Raw genomic sequence first — 22763 nt, forward strand, 5'->3', positions numbered from 1 at the left:
TTGAAAAATTATTGTCCTTTTATGAAGCTGCAGGCTGATATTTGATATTTGATGAAGTTTTTTTTTTTTAGGCAGTTCTCTGTGATTGCTCTTTGCTTATGATACCGAGTTCTGCTGCTGACCTTTGCTTCCGCAGCTCTTTTTTATTTTATTATTTTTTGCTCAGAGTTTCACACACTCAAATCTGGAACCTGTACAGCCGTGCCCTTGCCAAAGGGCACATTGGACTTGGTAACTATGGGAGAAGAGTACTGATTTTTCAGTGTACATTTCTCTGTGTTAAGAGTGTGTCTTTAGCAAAACTCTGGGCTTCAAAACCTCACTTTAAGATCATGGCACCAGCACTAGATATTTTTCTTTAGTCTGTGATCTCTTGGCAAAGAGGAAAGCCCACCAGATGGCGCAAAACAACACAAAGATGCTTTTCATGTGCTTTTCACAAAACATGACATAACATGACATGAAAATATGCAATGACAAAGCTGGAATAATATGGTCCAGCCAGTCGGCACTTTGCATGAAGTACATTACCGTGTATTGCAAGAAATAAATATCCGTTCAGGATTTTGAAAGCAGAACTACATTCGTTGTTTTGATGTTATTTTGCCAGTGGGCATTACTTACATCTAGCAACCTTGCTCCAAACTTTCACTTTAAGAAGGCGCGTCTACGCTGCGGTGTGGTGTAGTGTGTTTATTACAATCCTTAAAGTGGCACATGGAAACCATGGCTGATTTCTGCATGGCACACAAATTTATACCTTTAGATTCAGACCAGTGTCAGGAAAATGCTCGGCGAAATTGATCTACGGAACATGTTCCTGTAGCCGGTCTATTTTATTTTTAATCAGTGGCGGCAGCACCCTCAGTTTATGCGGCAGCGTGAGCTCCTCACCAAGGCGCACAGCGAGTCGAGGGGAAGGATCAGCAGACCCGGGCAGACGGGTGGCAGGTTCGGAAGTCTGGATCAAACGAGACATGAAATAGTTACCGGTCAGCCGTCAAAGGTGAAGAGCACTGGGACGTAAGTGAAATGGAGACACCGCCGGGGACGAGCTGCTGTGAGCCCACCTTGGCCAAACGGGAGTAACCGAGTCGTGAAACTGGTTGGGATGGCAGCATCCAGTAACTCAAGCCTCTCAGGTTCATCTCTATCCTCTGGTAAGAGTTCACATAACTTGGCGGGACAGCATAATACGAATAATGACATTTCTTTTTGGGAAGTTCATCATTTTGCTTTCATATTTTTGCTTTCATTTGACTTGAATCAAACTTTTTTCATTATGTTCTATAAAACCAATCAAAATATTTCCTCACCACAAACACAAGCATCAGGAAATGTGAAATCTTTATATGTCCTCATCTGTCTCACAGGTGTTTGGTAAAACACATGTCAGGAAAGTATCTTCTAGTCAATGCTGTGATTTAGGATTAATAATAATAGAAAGCATTACAATCTGTTATAAATGGATGCAGGTTTTGAAATATTAGAGGCAAAGGAAACCTTTCGTGTGCACAAGGATTATAAGGTTGTGAGAGGCAGTCATGTTATCGTTAGAGTGCCAATCATCTCCATAATTCCCTTATTGACTTTATATTTGGCTGGTTTTAAGGATTATCTTTGGCCTGTGTAGTCTACCATTTTCCCAAAAGTAGCATTAGCCCGGGATGATTTCTGAAATTGTGAAAAATTCGAGTATGATTTGGTCCAGTGACATAATAGTGTTCAGTGTGCACACAACTCCAATCAAATCCTCCTTGCACAGCAAAAGGTACAGCTACGCGATTAGCATCAATTATAGATTTTGGGGAAATGTAATTTTGATGGTTCAATTTTCACAAGTGAGAACAGAAAGTGTGTTTGTAGCTGCTCAAATATACCCTGAGTAAAAGAGCAGCACCATGCTTGTCTCTGCAAATAGCCCATTCTGTGTTGGTAAAGCATGTTGCTCATGTTTGCCAGGGTTTAAAGTACAAACTCCACTATCACAGCTCTGTTTGATGTGGAAGCCCCACCAACAACCAGAGGCATGTGTGTGAGGGAGACGGTGTGTGTGAGACAAGGGGAGGGAGAAGCTGGTTATAATGCCAGGTTCAACACTTTGGTTTATGTTTCTACTAAAGTCACATCGACATCCAAAGATACTTTTTCCACCTACAAACATTGGTGAAAAATTTATATTAAATTTTGCATGGAAAACCTTTATTAAATAGTTTTATGACAGGATGAGGACATTGCATAGTATACAGTGTTTGTTTGATTTTCTTACCGTCTCTGCACCCCAACCACACCACACAGCAGCGTAACATTTCCCAAGGTTCTGCCCAATGGGAGGGACAGACAAGTCGTTTCCAAGCTGATATAGCCTGCGGTAACCACATGCTTCACAAAGCATTATCTCATGTGTGCGTTTCAGAAAGCTGTGGATTTACTGTTTGACCACTGCTGCTTAAAGAGGAAAGTCTTTTCTTTCTGTGGCATCGGAGGGTTGTCATTACTGTTGGGTTCTCAATATAATTATCAGAGGTTACAAGCTGCGCTGCTGCCAGGGATGGAGTGGTTGTCACAAGGGTATTATTATTATTTCCATCCAGAGCTCTTTGGCAGCCAGACACAACATTTGAATAATCTTGTCTAAGAGGCATATGACTCAAAAATTATTCTCACAATTTCTGCTCCATATTGGGTCGTCTGTTCTGGCTGCTAACAAAGTGCTCTTGGTGTCGCTTTTTCATCTGCTTCTTTTTTTTTGAGGCCATTATTTGGGGGACGGTGTGTAAATTATGTCCATACAGATCATCTGTTTGATCAAGCAAAGTGTCACTGATGGCAGCTTTTTGTGCTGAGCTCTGATGTATGCCGGTCCTAAAGGTAATTACATAATGGAGCCTAACAATGATTTATTTCCGTACTTCCTGCAAATTATTGACATAAAACGAACAACGTAATGTATGCAAACCACCTTTTAATGTGTGGACTGCTTTATATACACTCATCCTTAATACACTGCTGGAAAAACGATAGATGTACCCTGTACCCTTTTTTAACAGACAAACCTAACAGATTGCAACGTGATTGCAACATACATGCTGCAATCTCCTCTTGTTCCTGGAAAGACATTTTCTGTCTGTTTGTCTATATCAGGAAGACTCTTACACATTCTTGGCATGGCTAGGCATGGAAGCATGTACTGTATCAGCAGCACACCATTTGCCAGACTGCTCCAGGAAATAAAGCTTTGAAAATAAATTGAAGGATAGAGCATGAAAGTATGTCTCCGGCTCTGGGCCTTGAATGACAAAAATTGGTCAGGGAGTTCAGAGTTACAGCCATGTATTACAGAGAGGCTGTCTGCTCAACACAATCCTGTACATGATTCTGGCAAATGCTGCAGTTTGCCTCAAAATCTTTCCACTGCTTCTGTTTCTTGTCCTATTCAGGGTAAAACATAGGGGATTGGATCTGTGTCACATACCTAACAGAAAATTCCTGCTTCTTTTATAGCATCAACGGGGGGCAAGTTTGTCCCACAAGTATTCCAGATCTGTGTGTACACATCCCAGTCGGAAATGCAGGATTAATAACAACAACAGCAGAAGCTCTCTGTGGCAGGCATGAGGAAATGTCAGAATCAGGCTACCAAATTACACTTTACCCCAAAACTCACCTCCAATTCTTGTTAACAGCACCCTTTCCCTAAGGGAAAAGTGTGTTAGTGTGCAGCCCCACAGCACACACACACACACACACACACACACACACACACACACACACACACACACACACACACACACACACACCAGAGAGGCACCCTCACCTGTCACATGATATCTGGTCAGCTCTAAGACGCTGTTGAAATTCTTGAGTTGGACGAGTGTATAACACAGATGGTCTCCCTGCTGTAGCTCTGCCGCAACCCACTGACATGATTCTGTGTGTCTGTGTGTGTGTGTGTGTGTGTGTGTGTGTGTGTGTGTGTGTGTGTGTGTGTGTGTGTGTGTGTGTGTGTGTGTGTGTGTGTGAGCATAAGCATGAGCATAAGCATGAGCATGAGCATGCATGTATCTGCAGCATTGCACACATAGTTCTTCTCCAGGATGCATTATCACTTTATGCCAGTTATGTTTGTGAATACATTTCAAACTTATGAGCAATACACTGAGACTGGAAAGTATCTTTTTTTTTTTCTTTTTTTTTTTTACAATTAATAGGTAATTAAATAATCATTTAAAATGACCAATATCAAATCATTTTTTGCCAAATTTACAAAATGTCCAAGCCAAACCATGCATAGCCATACTTGCAATCTTGAAGGTCTTTAATTAGCAATATTATGAACTTGTGTTAAAATTAAGAACATTTTGGAAAAATTGCTGTTGTTATTTGAAAAAACTGTAGATCTAGTAAGACAGAGACTTGAGTCATTTCCACTGTTGTGTAAATCTTTAAGGCTGAGAAAGTGACATTGAAAATAATCAGACTTTAAGATGTCTGTGTTTTGTTTTAGACCTCTTCTTGTTAGCCACTAGGATGGACAGTATTTTACAGCTGGCACATAAAGTACAGGTTAATGACGGCTGTGCATCTCCATGTTACTTCTGCATCTGCTGTTTCACTATTCATATGCAGCAAAAAGTCATTATTGCATTGCCAGCTGTGTAACATTACATAATGAACATTATATTGAGGTCTTGTTTTTGCTCGTGTTTTGTTGTTTTTTTGTGACATGCCCTGTCTGTTGACATCTGCTTTTTGTCTCTAATACAAGGATTCTGCTCAGGTCATAAAATGCTCAAGTACTCAGTACACCTCAACATGAGTGACCGTTTCATGTGCTGATGCTGGATGTTTTCACATGTGCACAGACTGTACAGCAGACGCTATCTCGGAGGATAAAAGTCTTAGCTTGATCTTTATTCATCACATATTCTCTTTGTCACCGAAGCAAACACCCACCGGTAATTATTTTATTGAATGCCTCTGACTGGTGAGTAATGGAGGGCAACACAATTAATAGCTGTTTCTTCGGGGGAAGAACCCTCCGGCTGCTCCAGAATTTTAAATTCTCCCTGATCATCAGACACCACGCAAACTCTGAGCTACTTAGAAATTCTTTTTGATGTTCTTTGGATTTCTGTGTGTGTGCGTGCTTGCGTATATGTGTGAGTGAGAGTCTGTAGGTACAGTGTAGCTTAAAGTATTTGTATACGTGTGTATGTTTGTGTTTGCCAGCATCTGAAGGAACCCTTCCGAGCTCCATTTTCGTAGCCGAGGCTGCTGCAGATTTTCAGACTGAAACCACCATTCGTCATTAATAAGAATTAGTTTGAAAAGGAATATTTGGCAGCCAACCAGATGAAATCACATTCTAGAAATAAGCCGCAGTGGAATAAATCTTTCAGGCTGTTGCCAGTGAAGTACACAGTGACAAAGGCTCAGCATTAGGACAATGCCTTTTTTCAAGGCAGTCTGGCCATACACCAGCAAATGGAGCCTGAAGGATATTTAGTTGTATTTGAAGGCAGATTTTCTGTGGAGGGGCTTAACAAACAACATTTATCCTTAAATCATCCACTTCTCAGTTGAATCTTTTCATAGTTTATATATTTATTCAGCTTTTGAATATGCACATGTTGTCTTTGCTCTGGTATAAATCCAGCGCTTTCTACAGTAACTGCTGTTATGATGAGAAGCAGCGAAGGCTTTTTTTTTTAAATTTTGTTTGATGATGTAGCACCCGACTTTCACTCAAACTCCTGCTGCAGTGAGCAGGGGAAAACAGGATGAAGGAAACGCTCTCTTCTGCTCTTCAAGTGACGTCAGTTAAAACAGACCAAATGAAAACGGCAGTACACATACTTCAGCGATACAATTCTTAACTCTGATGCAATTTACACGAGGAACAAGCTTCACAGTTTGGTTGCCGGTACCTCAGCGCTCCATATCCAACAAGTGCTCACTGGTTTTCATGAACTGATTCCCATCACCTCTGAGGTGTGTTTCATTTCTTTCCCTCTGGCCACAGCTGATCTGCCGATGACTACAAAGGAATGTTTTACATGAACAACATGTATCTACTGAACCAGTATGATTCATTGTTCAGTCAGTTGAACCTTTCAGCAAAGGCACCATGAGCTCAGGGAGAGATATTACATGGAACATCTGAGAGGTAGATAGAGCAGCTATTTCGTGCATTTGACATGGAGTATTATTTGCTTAGGTCATAGTTATGAGCCGACATGATTGATACCGTATGACACAGTATGGCATACTGATCATGCAGTGACTTTTAAACATGCAAAAAAATATAATTCTGCTAATTAGTTAAAACTGTTTAAGAAATTTTTATTTCTTAGTAGTTATTAGAAAAGTTATTAAAAATGTTTAACTGAAGTTGGATTTTTGTCTTTTGAAACAGCAACTTGGCAAAACTAAATTTACAACATAAGGTCCATTTATTTGGTATTTTTAAAGCTTCTACATCTCTTGACCTTCCACAGGACATTGAGCTTCTCTGTGAGATGAGGTTAAACATTTCAGAAACAACTAATAATTTGGACCCTGTAGAAGTTTTTCTCAACATCGTTATGATGATTATATGTTGTAGTGAGTGCCAGACAAAATATTACCTGCTGCTGAAGGCGGATTTTTAACTTATATAGTGACACGTACTAAGAGTATTACAAGTCATTACTTGACTCAGTAGGAGTTGCAGTAAATTATTAGTTACTGCAGGGCATTGACTCCATCACCTCTTCTTCTTTTCTCCAGCTAATATAACAGCACACTCCATCATGCAGTGTCAGTATTCACATCATCATAACTCAGCCACCACTTTTCCCAGAGGGGGTCTTGCTGTGGGTGGTGAGATTCAAGCTGTATTTACCTCTCTTAATTTTGATTGCTGTAGTTGTACTTTATGTTTTCAGGACCCTGCCGGTGGTTGATATAGATCAGCTGCGTGCTGACACAATGCTTAGCAAAACGAGCGGACACCTCTATTGATTGTCCTTGAAGCAGAAAAACTGATTAGAAGTGTATTCACTGATGCGTCTCATGAGGCAACGGCACAGTGTGAAGCCATATACATAATTATAACAGAGATAAACAAGAGCGACATAGCAACAGCAAAGGGGTCACATTCAACCCATGGGGGAAAGGGGTTCGAAGTGGAGTTTTTAATGACAGAAAACAGAGCAGTCTATTAACACAACTGTGAGTTTATAACAAAAACCTGCCTTTTTTTGTGCTTTACAGACCCTGAGGATTATCAACCGCCCATATGGAAGTCCTACTGTGAGTAATTATTGTGAGATATTTTTTTTTCATTATTTTATGCCTGTTAGTAATATTTTAACCTGACTTTGTCCTTTAGTGGGCTTCTTTAAATACCTGCCCATTCATTTGTGGTCTATAAATTACACATCCACGTTCTCTATACTTTGAAGAATTAGCTTGAGTTGTTTATATTGTACAATTAGATACGCTGCAGGTTCCAAAATGATACGCACACACTCAGGCACATCCGCCCACAAAGCACATTCATACATGCATAAAATGCAAAGCAGCTGAGTCCTGATCTCAGAGTAAACTAGGTTACCAGCAACACAGAAAATTAGATTTTCTACCTGCAAAGCGGCTCAGCTAAAACAGGGTCCTCAGAACAGCCACCTCATTATACAATGTTTTTGCCATATGGGAGGAAATGGTTTAACCCCTCAGAATATGTGATACATTTATTGCAGCAGAGCACAAATCATTTCAGCTGGGAAATGTGTTTGTTCCACATTTTGTTGAACCATACAGCTTCTTTTTTTTTTTTCAAAATGACTTTTCCTGTAATTAAATGTGTCATATGCATACTTTTCCAATAATTCTGCTCTTCTGAAGTCTCCACTCCCCTGATTCTCTGCTGAAGTATTTTTAGAGGTCTCTATGTCATAGTAGTGGATGATTTCCAGATATTGCTGGTTGGCTTAAGTCAACCTGACAAAATATGAAAATTCACAGTGAGGAGTCTTCCTTCCCCCGCCTGGAGAATCTGCTGCGGTGAAGATTTAGCTCAGCCTCACACAGTGATTTCCTTGCTCTTGCACTGGTTGTTAGTAACGAGGACACTGTTGTAGTCTTCTGCCCTCAGCCAACATGGGAGTGAGTTAATCACAGTACAAACAGGAAAGACTGTTATTCTGTTATTTTTACAGTTATTATATGTTTGAGTCAGGTTTAACAATGCTGCAGTTTGCCAAATAAAAGAGAAACTGCAGTTCAGGACACACTCAGGATTAGAAAATTGGATTCCGAGAGAAAAACCTCACTTTTCTACCGATTCTTCTGTTGTGGAAATATTTCTGTCCTGAGAGACGTCCAGTTCATGGGAAAAAAGCAGAAACAGCAGCAGTGTTTTGACTTCTCGCTTTTTGATCGCTAATTAAATGAACTAATTCTGGGAGTCTGCTGAGATTTCTGTGGTGATTACTCTGCTTGCCACAAATCTCTCATTTTCATTTTCAGTTTGCTTCACTGATTTACTCCCAATTCTCCCAGTACTTTTTTACTACATCTAATACATAGAAGCTTGGATTTGCACTATGTGTGTATAGGTGTAAATACCATGAAGTTGAAAGGTATGTGTGTGGTTGTAAGTGCACATTAGGTGAACGGACAACAAGTCTTAATTTACTCAAATGGATCTCAGTTATATTGCTCTTGCCATGTAAACCATTCACTGCTTATCCTGCATGCATAAGCTATTGGCTTCTTTTGTCCCTTGTTACCACTGCACTAAGTGGTCAGAGGCTGAGCAAAATTCAATTAAGTTGAAGTATTGTTTTATGTCCAGTAGAGCCCTGTATGTAAATGCTGCACCGCTTAACTTTGTATTAACCATGTTTATTTTTCGTAGCAAATCTATAAAATGACTGTGCACAGCTGCGAGAGGCAGACGGCCTTCATTAACATGCATGTTTCTCTAACAGTGTACCAGCTACAGCAGGAAGCCCCAAGACCAAAGAGGACCACATGTCCTCAGGAGGTCAGTACAGTACTTCTGGGAAGCTATAGAAAGTAGGGTACTGTACTGTATAGGCCTGAAATTAGGATTTTCATATTTTATTAACCATTTAGTTTGTAAAATGTGAAAAACATTATTGCAAATACAAGTGTTAACTTCAAAACAGAAATATACCTGAAATACATCATGAATAAGAATATGGAAATAACTTAATTTCCAGACACATGAAGGATGTGAAACAAATTGCATGTATATTTTTACATACATATATTTAGCAAAATAAACAACAATCTATTTGATTAATGAACTAATTCTGGCAACATTACAACTGTATTTCTTTTTTGAAACTGAATACTCAAATCACAGACACTAAAAGTTGTGTGACAAAATAAGTTCGGATGAAAAACTAAACCATAATTCTTTTGTAACATACGAGTAATGCAAGAGTCCCATCCACGATTGTATCCATTATGTGTTTATGATTGGCAAATTTCAAATATTACCACAGAACATGTGGTTATGTACCGGACCAAACTGAACCATCTGCTGGCCCCATTTATTTTTTCTTAAAGAGCATTTCCCTTCATAAACTAATCTACAGCTACTCAGCTTTTTGCAAACTCAGTTTTTACTCTCAGGTTTTATCCTAAAAAAGATTTACTGAGAAATGAATAGGTCTGGCAGCTGAAAGCCAGACCAATCAGAAACCTGTGGAGAGCGACTCACTGCTTCTTAAAACTCCTCCGCACTTCATGAGTAACTGTTTGACCTCGGCAGAATTTGGAAATTGAGCGTGATCCTCGAACTGCATGGTTTATTCTTCCATTAAGATTTATTTAGAAAAATATTTTGGTGAGTAGTTCAGGAGAAATTTGAGAATATTTTCAAAACACTCACTATATCTCTCCTGCTTGGACACAAACTCCTGTAATGACCTTGCAGGTGGTTTGTTGGTTCTTCCAGTCACGTGAATGAAGGGTTAGTGTTGATTTCTGTTGCAAATGATCTGTTGTGGAGTTACAGTAGCTCATTTTAAACCTAAAACATTTAACAATAAACTTCAAGAACCCTTAAGTGTCGTAGCTGGATGCAAAGAGCAGCAGCACTTTATTATGACAGAAAGCAAAACCGTTGTTCTCTCAGCTGTGTTAATAAAGCTGATGGAACAAATTATACTTGTCACTGTCCTCACTGAGAGTCCTGTCAATCTCCTATTGTACAACCCACTAGAAATGATGAGGGTCTCATCCTATTTTGAGACTTTCCACACTTTGATGAGCAAAGTGAAAGCTTTTGGCTGGTGGTTTGAGATTAGTAGCTATCCAGCATTTCAGTACAGAATGAATTATTTCCTAGAATTATGATTATAATTATGTATGAGAGATTATACTCTATCATCTGTAAAAGTGTGTGGATAGTAAAAAAAAAGAGTTCCTAATTCATTATTCTTTCCTTCAGATTGATTCACATTAACGTAAATGTTGTAAATGATCACATCTGTGACAGTAAAAGCACCTTGTGTTATTACAGATAATTTTTATAATCATCTGTTTTGTTTATATTTAAAATATCATATATGTTTGCAAGATTTGTAATGCAGACACACTAAACACACTGCGGTGACACACTAACACACTTTATTATTAATTTGTAGCAGCTGGCCATCTTCTACCAGCTGTTTTACCGCACTGCCTGTTATTCATCTCCACACTGTGATTAGGCTTTATGGTTTGGTAGCTGCGAATAGATGCAGGGGCACAGATGGAGATAATCTGTACTGTGGAGTTGAGTCCTTTATCTTCCACGCAGGCCACAAGAACAATTTTCAAAGCTGTTTAATTGAGCTTCCATATCATATTGCTGCAGCCAATATTTCTTCTTCTGGTTCGCAGATGGAGAGCAGACCCAAATACTATGGCAGAGAGTGAGTGTAACTTAATTACTGTCATCATTTTTATGACTTTTTTTTTCAAACATTGCTGTGCGGAGAATAGTTTTATTTGTCATTATTGCCTGCCATCAGATTGTTGGTAGGGTTGTAGTGGGTGGATATGTATATTATGTCAATGCGTGTCCCTTTACTTTCCCAAGATGCTTGGAACAAGAGCCTGAACTCAACAACCAATATGTACATTTTTGGATGTTTGAGGATAAAATGGCATTGGAGAAAGAGTTGCACCTATGTTTTTGTGTTTTTTTTGTAGATTTCATGGCATGATCTCTCGAGATTATGCAGACGATCTGCTGGCGGGAGCAGAGGGTTCTTACCTCATCAGGGAGAGCCAAAGACAGCCAGGGACACACACCTTGGCCCTAAGGTACCAACACCATCAGTATGCATTACAGAAACTCAGACAGGCCAACGCTATCAGCAGCTCACCGCCCGCTTATTCTCCACCTTGCTCACTTTTACTCAACCTGTCAAACATCTGCTCACATCCTCGTCCATGAATCTCACTCCAGGTTTGGGCACCAGACCCTCAACTACAGACTGTTTTATGATGGTAAGCACTTTGTCGGGGAGAAGAGGTTCGAGTCAGTCCACGACCTGGTGACGGACGCCCTTATCACTCTTTACATTGAGACCAAGGCAGCGCAGTACATCGCCAAAATGACCACCAACCCCATCTACGAGCATCTTGGTTATACGTCGCTGCTGAAGGACAAAATGGTCCACAGACTGAGCCGTGGACGCACAGAACCACGCAGGGTCACCTTCCAGAGAGAAGAAAAGGTGAGTTTTATGTCTGCTTGTGTCACCAGATGTTGAATGCTGTACTGTACTCTGACCGTATCCCACAACACTGTACTGTACTGTATATATTGTAGTGTGAAGAAGTTTTTGGCGCTTTGGAAGTTACAATTCTTATTCATGACACAATGTAATCGGGGATGCATTTGATGGGTCGCAGATTCCTTCTGCAGCACCTGACGGTGACCTCAAACATACAGCCAGCATCATAAAGACACTCATAAAGAACAAGGTGTCCTGCAACAGATGGCATGGCTCCCTCAGAGCCCTGATCTCAGCATCTTAAAGTTAGTCTGGGATTACATGCAGAAACAGAAGACACTGAAACAGCTTGAATCCACAGAATGACTGTGGCAAGTTTCCAAGATTGAAAACCTACCTGCCAGGCACCATGAAAAACGTACCACAAGTTTACCTTGGACAATTTGTGTCATTTTAAAGGCCATGTTTGTTCACACCAAATATTTGATTCATTTTTCTGTTTACTGTGCTGTGTACAAAGTTAATTGATACATAAAAACTATTTGTGGCATTAAATATTTGCACAGTACATTCTTCAGGATTGAATTGGATGAATATATCCAGACTCTCATTTCTGTAGTGTAAATAAATTATCAGCTTGGCTCTGTCCAACAGTAAAATCCACCTGCCAACACCTCTAAAGCTCCCTTATTAAAATATAATATCTCATTTTATTAATCTGCACAAAAAATAACATGTGAGAGTGACATGTCACAAGAGATTAGGAGCCAGACTATTACAAGGCCATGATCAGTTATTTAATTGAGTGTTGTTGTCACTACAAGGTTTCCAGGCAACCAGCAGAGAGTCCATGAGTCGATCTTCTCATCTAAAGCTGCCTATTCTTAAATGTCAAACTGTTTTTAAAAAATTAATATCTTTGCATTTTGTTCTGTTGAGTGGACAAAACAAGCCAATTAAATAGGCTCAAGTTAAACTGTTATGTACCCTTAATACCACTACCATCATCCTCGGGAAAGGAAATTTTGCAAAAAGTAAACTTCCTCGTTATATTATTGCAGTAATGAGGATAATTACGCTAAAGAATCCTGTATACTTACTTAAATTACTCACGTTAAACCAGTTTATTGTTCAGTATTTTCAGAAAAAGGACAAAGAAAGAAACAGCCTCAACCAGCACTGCTTTCAATTTGTTCAATAAAAAAAAAAGACCTTCAACTCTTATTTAATTATCCAAAAACTTCAGTTTCCCACAATCTTTCAAAAACAGCCATAAGCAAGAGTTATTTTTTGATTAGATGTTTTCATTTTTGTAAAACAATACATCTTATTCAGAAAAAATAAATCTCAGTATACCCAGTCTACTTTTTACCAGGTCCTTTGACAGATGCTGAACGATATCAAGATTTTGTTCTACTTCCACACTGCTTAACATTTACAGCAGAATGAGAGGGCACTTTATCCTGTGAGTGAGATGTACATTATCCCAGTAGCCCCTGGGTGTGTTCACTGTTGCCATGCTTCATTGCCTCCACTGAAAGGTAATGATGACCAAGGGGACTGGGACTTTACTCTGCCTGCCATCCGTATCAGAAACACTGATCTTGGCTGAGACACATTTCACATTGCATTCAGGCACTCACGAGCTGTTGTCAAATCGAAGTCTGTGAATGATTTATCAAGGAGCAACAAGGAATGTGAAGTTTCTCAATAGAGATAAAAGTAGTGTCCCTCCACTAGGGGGCAATCTTAACTTGTTTCCTCCCGTCTTTCTGGCTTTTTCATGAACACACACTCATGTTTTCTTGTTTTTTTTCTTTTTCTGACATTTCTTAAGGTGTATCTGTAATGTGTGCCCCAGCTTTGATTTATAGCTTTGGGGATTCTTTGTCTTCAAAGTGTCAGCCTACAGTTTGTCAATCAGTGACAGGCAGCGACAGACAGATGACAGCCCTGTCAGCAAGAGCATCATTTGCAGTATTAATATCAGCAGTCTTCAGTTTGGTTTCTGTAACTTGAGACATGAACCATTAACAGAAGCATTTTTGACCGATTGGCTATTCATCAGTCAGTAGTCCTTTGTCGTATTGTGGTTTTAGTGCTACAGATGCCACTGCCAACCTCTAGGATGCTCCTGGAGCAGAGAGCTTCCCTCAGACGTTCTCTAAGACATAAAAACCAGCCTATGTTTGCTTTGTACACAGTGCTTTATTGAACAGTATCAAGCAGTGTTCCTCTGTGTTTGATTTGCAGCTTGATTTGATGTTTGAAACTTTGTGGACTGCTTTCTCCAATAACTTCTCTTTGGCAAGTAAATCTGGAGCACTTCTCCAGCTAAATGTCAGATTGTCAGTTATCCAGGCGCTTTTGAAAAACTGACTCTGCGTTCCTCCTGCCAAGTTTTATACATGAGGATCTTAGTCAGTGACAGTTGTGATGATGGCAGACGTTGTCAGACATCATTTGAAAACCACCTGCCAGTTTCTTCTAGAAGAGAAAGCTGTCTTCTGTCTGCTTGAATCTTACATGTCCAAGAAGCAGGGACCTGGCCCGATGTCTCGGATCTGTGGTTGCTTTTTCAAGTTCATGTTTACCAGTTACAGAGCCACGCCCTGAGGCCTTACAGCCACAGTGGCAGCACTGTATAGTCCAAATTCACATGTATTTGCTCAGCGTCGGGTTGATACCTATATAATGCTGTGCCTGCGAATGCTTGTGTAATTAAAATGCACTCAGAAGGTGAAAGGGGGTACTTGACTCAACCCAGATCAACCTCCTGAGTTTTTTCAGATCTTCAGGAATTTTCTCAGTGGGTAAAACCCTCTGCCGCATTTCTCCTGATACTCACCACACTGGTTTTTATCTCAGTGGAACGCTCGACATGGCGGCGTGCTCACATGCCCTGGAAAGAAATTGTCGTGTTTGTTTGTTGGGATAATTACCTGTTCTCTCCCGAGGTTTCTCGCTGTAAAAATACAAAAACAACTATTTACATCTTTTAGTTGCAAAATGCAAAAATGCTCCCCAAACTGTTTTTCCAGACTCTTTAAAGTGGTTATTTATTTTCAGCCGCAGACACAAAAAAATAGACTAATTTTACGTGTTTTCTGTGCACACAAAAGTGGCAATTTCCTCCATTTTCAATACTGTTGTACTCTTCACAGTATGTCCATTTTTCTTTCGGTTAGCGATGTGGTTGGAGCTGTTTTGTTTGGGATGTGGGTAGATGTATTCTGTTGTCCTACTCTGTCAGTGTCCACTGTGCCCGATTTCCTATAATCCCACCCACAACTGAGTCCACTCAGCTGTGTTCTCACAAAGCCTGGGGGGCATAAAAGAGCCAAGCTCCTGAAAAGAAAGCAGAGCTTGTTGTGTGACCACCTTTTGTGTCCTTTCTTCCAAGCTCTTTCTTTAAGAGACAAGAAGCCATCTGCCTGCAGACAAAGAGGACAGCCCTCGTCTCCCTCCTCTTCCTCCCTCCCTCCTCACAAGGCTAAAATATCTTAGAGTGGGCTATTCCTCATCTGTCCCTGCAGACTTAGTCCCAGGGCTGCATGGTTCGGGTATGTGTAGGTCTTTTCAAGGAATGTCAACCACAATGACAAATATCTTCACCTGTCCTGTCCCTCTTTCAGCTATGAGCCAGTCAACTCGTCCCTCACAGACATCAGAGACAAAACGACATAGCATAGCTGATACACAAAAAGTCCACAGCAATTTTTTTTTTTTACTTTGCTGCTGGGTCTATCAGCCTGTGAGCTGCCAATCCTCTCATTTTATCTCAGCTTTGCAGTTGCCCTCAGGGTCTTTGCTCAATGCCTCACCACTCTGCGTTTTCTCCAGCTCTCTATCATCATAAATCCGATGCTTACTGGCTGTCTGACCTTTCCTCTCTGCTTAATAAATCAGTTCAACCTTATTTTTTTTTTTTGTGATGTCTTTCCATGTGTTGGCTCAGCTGTTCCAGAGCTGTTTCACAGAAAATCGTTCAGATTTTTTGGAATGTCATATGAGTCGTACTTGAGTCGCTGCTATCAGTGTTGCGTACTTCATTTCAAGAGCTCGTTGATAATTAGAAGAGCATCAAACCTTGTGGTGCTGTTTACTGGTTGTTTACAAGCAGATCTAATAGGGACAAATTCAGCGTGAACATGGAAACAGCCCCCTACTGGCAAAAAAGTACATGGCTGCAGACCTGCAAATGAGCTTCCTATGGGATTTTACTTGGATTTTCTACTGCGGGATTATTGCCTGTGTAAGGATTATGGTAGTAATCCCTCCCAATCCAAGTTAGTAGTCTGGCTCTGCTGGTCTTCTGAGACAACTGATTGTGATAGGAAGGAGTAGTCTGCAGCCAGTCTGGACAGCAGTGTGGGGAATTCCACCGGCCGACCGACAGAACTGGAGGTCAAGATCTGTTTGAATTACGATGACACAGCCTCTGCTCTGACTGGCCGGACAACCTTGGGTCTGTCTTTGAGCAGGCGAGTGACCCGTTTAGAGGACCCAGTGGTGACTGAGAGCCGCTGGCAGTGGAGTATTATCTCCAGTTAAGTGAAGTGGAGTGTGTCCGAAAGGCAGTGTGCTAATGGGAGTGCGCTCTGTGCTGTAAAGAGGGCGTCTGCACTATTGATCCTGCTTTAGAGAGCTGTTGAGCTGTGTGAAGCGGTCCTGAAAGCACCCGACCGCCCTCACTCTCAACCTCCCAGCCCCTGGCTAGCTGAGATCCTGTTCTCTCTTTCCTTTCTGAGCGTGTGAAAGAGGACCATTGTTTGAGACACGCTCCTGCCCTCAGGCCGCCCACTATCGGTCCTGTTCCTCCTGCTCTTCTTGTTCACTGCTGCCACTGGATTCAGATCAGATGCAGAGACAACCGCGTGCTGATTGTCATCAGTCGCCCTCCTGGGACAGAGGGGAGTGGAGTGTAGCTGCTGCTTCTGCGCTGGGCTGTTGCCGGCAGCGTTTGCTGCACAGCACCCACGTTTCCCCTCCACACCTTTCCCCAGAGGAGTTGGAGAGTCTTTGGGAGCCCGACCAGTCAAGCATGGAGGCTGAAGAAAACCGTGGAGGTCTAGGAGCGGAGCTGATCGCCCACAAGAATAAAAGACAAGACAGGAAGCGTCAGGAGCTGCTGGCTTTGGCTCTGGGAGTGAAGCTGGGCAGCAAAGGGACTCTTCTGTGGAAGCCTATTAAACTGTTGGCCTCTTGTCCACAGATCTCCTCACCTCTGGTGCGACGGAGTGCCTTGAAAGACACAAGTGAGAAGCAATGCTCCTATGAAAAGATCCACAACTTCAAGGTGAGCAGCTTCATATTCAACACAAAGACTCAGAGATAAAGATTGATGGCTTTGGAGTCGCTGTTCACAATTTAACTCAACTGCTGACAACATTGGTGACATTTCTCGAAGAACAAACACAAAACTTTTATTTTAGCATCTTTTTCTAGCAATAGTTAAGCAATCCTTTAGTGAGATGCACCTAGAGATGTGTTTTGCTGCCTCAAATGTTTGCGATCATAGATGATGGTGTGTTGCTGTTTTGATGAGAACACATGCAGCTGACACCCATATGCACTGAGGGGAACTAATGGATGCACTATGCTACATCCATTAACAGCAGGATGCATTGATTTTAAAGCTCTTAGATCCATTTTGTTTTAGGCTGCTGAGTTTATAAAAAAAAAAAAAAAACTATTAAAGAGTTGTGTGAGAGTGCCTTGGACAGCAGAATAGAGTTATTTAAAGTTCTTTAAATATGCAGAGGATAAATTGGGGATATGTTGCCTCTGGGCGCCTCAAATTCTTGCAATTGTATCTTGGGTTTCTGCTAACAGACAGATTATAATGACCCCAAGCTTTTTGTTTGCTTCCCCTTTGAAACAGGAAAAACAAAACGACAGTCAACACCTGCCGTATGCCCTTTTCACTCTGTAGTCTATTGCTACCTATTCAAAGTACCAGTGAAGGTGTGTGTGTGTGTGTGTGTGTGTGTGTGTGTGTGTGTGTGTGTGTGTGTGTGTGTGTGTGTGTGTGTGTGTGTGTGTGTGTGTGTGCGCGCGCGCGCGTGTGTGTGTGTGTGTGTGTGTGTAACTGGGGCTCCATTTGCCATCTTATCTGTTTTTAGGATGCACAATGGCTGTACATCTGTTGTTTGGACTTTCAGGCTTGCCTCTGTGCTTGCCTGCATGTGTCTGATTTGCCCAGAAGCAGAAGCCAGACACATTGTAGTAAATCCTTTAATCTGCCTTGTATATACAAATGCTCTCATTTGGTGAGGGGTTTCATCCAGTGTAGCAGGGAATCACAGTGTAATCATAGTCCAGCAGAACAAATTGGAGCTTCTCCAGTTTGATCTGGACATGGACTTGCAAAACGTGGGGTGTTTGTTATCACGTTTGGATGAACATGTTGTTTCTAACCACAGGTACATACCTTTCGAGGGCCGCACTGGTGCGAGTACTGTGCCAACTTCATGTGGGGCCTCATCGCCCAAGGTGTCCGCTGCTCAGGTAAGTACACACTCTAGCATCAAAGTTGCATGTCATGCAATATATAAAGATTTCATATCATGTAAATCAGGGATTACATAAGTAATGTATGCCAGCACGCACATGTTTTAGTTGTGTAATCTTTGAGAGTTTGTTTTTTTTACTTCCATTTGAATTGGTGGTTCGCTTGTCTTCAGCTTTATGGTTATGTTCTATTTTCCTGTTACATCTGTGACAAACAAGTTGAGATCCTGCCAGTGACTCGTCAAAACACATTCAAACCCAGTGAGGCACCAACTCATTTATATAATCATACTCTTTTTGAATCCTCTTCCCTTCAAGAATATTTAATCACAGTCACACCAAAATGAAAGCAACTAGATGCTGTTTTCTAATTCCCTAGAGCCAAGAGCTACTGTGCAAAGAAATGAAATGTTTTACAGTGTGCTGACAACATTTATATCCAACTGTAAGTTCTGTCAACAAACATATATGTAAATGTTTTAACGAAGGTAAAACGCATGTCATACACAGGTCAAATGTACTGTAATTGTTGGCCAAATATAGCAGCAGAACCAAGTGATTGGTTGCGTATAAGTGCTGTGGGCGTTTTCAAGACGCCCACAGGATTCATTCATTGCACAGACACAGCCCTGAAACTGATGCGCACACTGGTGGACTGGTCTCTCTCCCTTAAACAGAGTGTTTGTTGTTGAGACATTTGTCATGCTGATAAGCCCGAGGCAAACATTGGTATCATCAGATACCTCATGTGCTATGGGAAACAGGAGAGACTTCTTTGTCCTCCCTCACTTGCTCTGTCTAGCCGCTTTTTTTTTTTTTTTCTTATCTCCTGCTACACTCTCTGCGAGCACTGACTGAGAACAAGGACCACAATCAGCAGACCAGCGTTAACTCCGCTCAGGCAGTAAAAACATCTTTGTGATGAACAATTTTAGGCGAACAAGTATGGCTCCTTCAAAACCTTCACTCCAAGCTGTGCTGCCACAGAAGCAGGCGAACTTCACACACACTCACACTTGCACACACACACACACACATACACACAGACACACACACGCACACACACACTCTGCTCTTGCCAGCTGTCCAACACACTCCATGTGACTAAAACTACAAGAAGAACCCCCGCCAGTGCTGCCATGTCCACTGTCTTAAGCCTGCCGTGATGGTTGGGTTATCATCAGTGTGAGGCTAATCTCTCTCTCTGTCTTTCTCTCTCTCTCTGTTTATCTCACTTTTGCTCTGCTAGATTGCGGACTTAATGTACACAAACAGTGCTCCAAACTGGTTCCCAGCGACTGCCAGCCAGACCTGCGCAGGATAAAGAAAGTGTTCAGCTGTGACCTCACCACACTTGTCAAAGCTCATAACACGACGCGACCCATGGTGGTGGACATATGCATTCAAGAGATAGAGCTGAGAGGTAGAACGCAGTTAATCAGCCATCACATTAAACCGCATCAGTCATTACGGTGAAAGGAAAGTAGGATATAAGTTTGATGAGTTAATGGTTGTAACTCAACCTTTATAGGATTGTGCCATTACAAGCTTGCAATGTTTAGAAATGTCATTGATCCTTTCGTTACAATGGAAGCCAACATTTTCTGTGACACTTTTGTTTTGGAGCTGAATGGGAGGTTGGAAAATGCGACCAAATAATTGAGACAATCCTTCCAATTTCACTCTTGCAGGTATGAAATCTGAAGGTCTGTACAGAGTGTCTGGCTTCTCAGAGCACATCGAGGACGTGAGGCTCGCTTTTGACCGAGGTTTGTTGATGATGAATGTTCTTTGCCCCAGGACCTCTGTGTTTGAGGTTTTAGTTCACGAGTTCTCGCTCTTATTTTTCACAAGAACATGACATTTTTATTTGTGACTAATATAAAATGACATCTTGTACATTTTCTGTTTTGTATCAACAGATGGTGATAAGGCTGACATCAGTGCCAGTGCCTATGCAGATATCAACATAATTGCTGGTGCTTTGAAGCTCTACTTAAGAGACCTCCCAATCCCAATCATTACGTTTGACTTGTACTCCAAATTTATTCAAGCTGCAAGTAAGAGCTCCTCCCTGGACAATCCAATGTCTTGTGTTAGTGCCACTCTGCAGTGCTCTGATATGAAATGTTTTTACTTATATGATTCAGAAATTCTAAATGCTGAGTCCCGACTGGAGGCCATCCATGAAGGTTTGCTGCAGCTCCCTCCAGCCCACTATGAGACCTTACGCTACCTGATGGCTCATCTCAAGAGGTTAGTGCACTGAGTTAAACAAATTCATAGTCTATCTGCCATAGAGCTACATTTTTGGCCAGAAAGTATTAAAACATATCAATGACTCACAGAGTTGCAATGGGAGACATGCTACTTCACAGCAATGAACATGAGCACTGTGGCTTATTTTGAATAAGTCCCACATACACCACCTGGCTGACAAAGCTACTTGCTAGTCTTAAATGTCTATGAGTCTACAGAAAATGCACTGTTTATCACTGTTTGAGTACCATTTATTAAAAACTGCAGTGCCCCACTGTTTTAGGAAATTATTTTGCTTATTTCAAAAATTATGTTTGTAATTCATTTGTAAGGATTTTCATTTGTCAGGCTGACTGCAACAGAGAGTTGAAAAGAAAGTACTGAGAGATGGATTAAAGCCTCATTGATTTAGTGTTTTCATGGGATTTGTTGAAAATTAGAGATTTAAAGAATAATGTCAGCCTCATCCTTGAATTTAATATTCTTAAGGACGAATCAAAACATGACCAAAAAAAAACAACAACGATTTCAACATTCAAATATTCAAAAGCCTCTTTTGGAGTTTTCCTTATTGTGCTCTTCTTACACGCTTCTTATCTTGTGTTTTACAGGGTGACAATGTTCGAAAAGGACAATTTAATGAGCGCTGAGAACCTCGGGATTGTCTTTGGTCCGACTCTCATGCAGCCACCGGAGCAGAACGCCTTGATAACCCTGAATGACATGAGGCAACAGAAACTCGTGGTGCAGCTTATGATTGAGCATGAAGATGTTTTATTCTAAGGACCAAGAAATGCCAGCCTTGTAACAGAAGAGAAGGACAACTATTTATTCTGTCAAAGAGGAAATTCAAGCCACCTTGACTCCAATGAAGATGCAGAATAGATTGTGATCAGATTGAACTTGAAGCGCTTCTTTCTCGCATGACAGTTTCAGTTTAAGTTGGTTTAGTGTTGACATTGTCTTGTTACTGTAAGTTTTGGGTTTCTCAGCCGAGACCATCATTTTTATATTAGGAAAGGATCCTGTGTTTTTAACTACCTGCAGTGCTGTTCCTGCCTCTCTTTAATTTGAAGACTGTCACTACCTGGTGTAGACTCAGTCATGATGACAGTGCTGTGTGAAATCTACTCCGGGCAGATCGTCAATCAGTGCAGGCCTGGTGCTGTTTAAACAGAGCAGCACAGATCAGCCGAGTTAACGTTCCCACGTGACAATTGCATATTCAATTTTTGTGGGAACGCTGGTTAAAAATGGAATGAAACAATGTGGATCCTTTCATTTTAGATCAAATCAGATCATGTGATGATCAATACTTTAACTGTGTACTAAAAAAAATAATATGAAATGAAACAATTTGATGCTCATGAAGCACTTTTTTGCAACAAGTGTAAAGATGTATTTTGTAAAGATGTTTATTTTTGTCTTTTACTCTGCATTGTTCTTTTGTCCCAATAATATATGATGTTGAGAATGAGGTTTGTTGACTTGATGTCTAAATGCAAAACCGTTTGCAAAAGAAGGGTCAGAAGAGTAATGGTTTATGGATATATCATTTTCATTCTCAGTGTATTCAGTGTAATGTGATGAACACACAGGTTGATTAAACACTGGTCATTAATTAATGTCATGAGCAAAGCTCTTCTGTACACATGCTGGTTGGCAATGTTACAATGTTTCAGTGTACATGCTGTAATTTGGAATATTTTCAAGTGAAAAATAAGATTACAGTTGTTGTTTTTTTTCTTTTTTATGCCAGTAACATCGCTCGGTGCAGCAGGAGGTGCCATTCACTTCTCAAACGCCATAGAAGCTATTTGTCATACAAAAGCTGTACCAAGCATGTTTCTTTCACACTTTGTTTAATGTTATTGATTGAATCCTTTCTACAAATCCATTTTATCAAAATGTATTTTTGTGACCGTTAAAATGTAATTTATGAAATGATGATTTATTAAAGGATGTGAATCTTGAGTTTAATATAGGGAGTCCTGCTGTAATTTTTCATAGTATTTGTCCCCCTTTAACATTAGTGCATCACATCGCAGTGGAAATGGTTAAAGCAGAGTGAAGGCCCAGCCCTGTGTCAGTAATGACTGCAGCCTGAAGCACACTGAATAATAGGTATGTGACTGCACAAGCCTTTTTTGGGGGAATCTTGTTTTACCTTGAATGCCTTATGGAATATTCAACCTCCCTCTGGCCATATAATCCTCTCACTGGTCCAGTTTTACCTGTTGATGT

The 22763-nt window shown here is 40.8% G+C and overlaps 1 protein-coding gene across 1 annotated transcript; it reads left to right on the forward strand.

The window, feature by feature from the left end:
- Nucleotides 1-562: 562 nt before the first annotated feature.
- On the forward strand, nt 563-22499 carry chn2 (chimerin 2). The gene is made up of 13 exons (XM_069142974.1): nt 563-1160; nt 7258-7296; nt 8979-9034; nt 10906-10937; nt 11218-11331; nt 11477-11747; nt 16963-17046; nt 18173-18257; nt 19510-19683; nt 19952-20029; nt 20183-20320; nt 20411-20516; nt 21131-22499. Exons 1-13 carry the CDS (start codon nt 1112-1114, stop codon nt 21300-21302), a joined length of 1398 nt encoding a protein of 465 aa, XP_068999075.1. The 5' UTR covers nt 563-1111; the 3' UTR covers nt 21303-22499.
- The last annotated feature ends 264 nt before the right edge of the window (nt 22500-22763 follow it).

The sequence above is a fragment of the Embiotoca jacksoni genome, unplaced genomic scaffold (genome assembly GCF_022577435.1).
Source record: "Embiotoca jacksoni isolate LCO1_2020_lvr unplaced genomic scaffold, fEmbJac1.0.p SCAF_11, whole genome shotgun sequence".
Lineage (NCBI taxonomy): Eukaryota > Metazoa > Chordata > Actinopteri > Embiotocidae > Embiotoca > Embiotoca jacksoni.

Bases quoted from the DNA above. Each gene is read 5' to 3' on its own strand.
- chn2 (XM_069142974.1), top strand. From the start codon at position 1,112: ATGGCAGCATCCAGTAACTCAAGCCTCTCAGGTTCATCTCTATCCTCT. The intron at 11,748-16,962 runs GTGAGTTTTATG...TCTTGTCCACAG, and splicing joins CCTTCCAGAGAGAAGAAAAG to ATCTCCTCACCTCTGGTGCG. The intron at 17,047-18,172 runs GTGAGCAGCTTC...TTCTAACCACAG, and splicing joins AAAAGATCCACAACTTCAAG to GTACATACCTTTCGAGGGCC.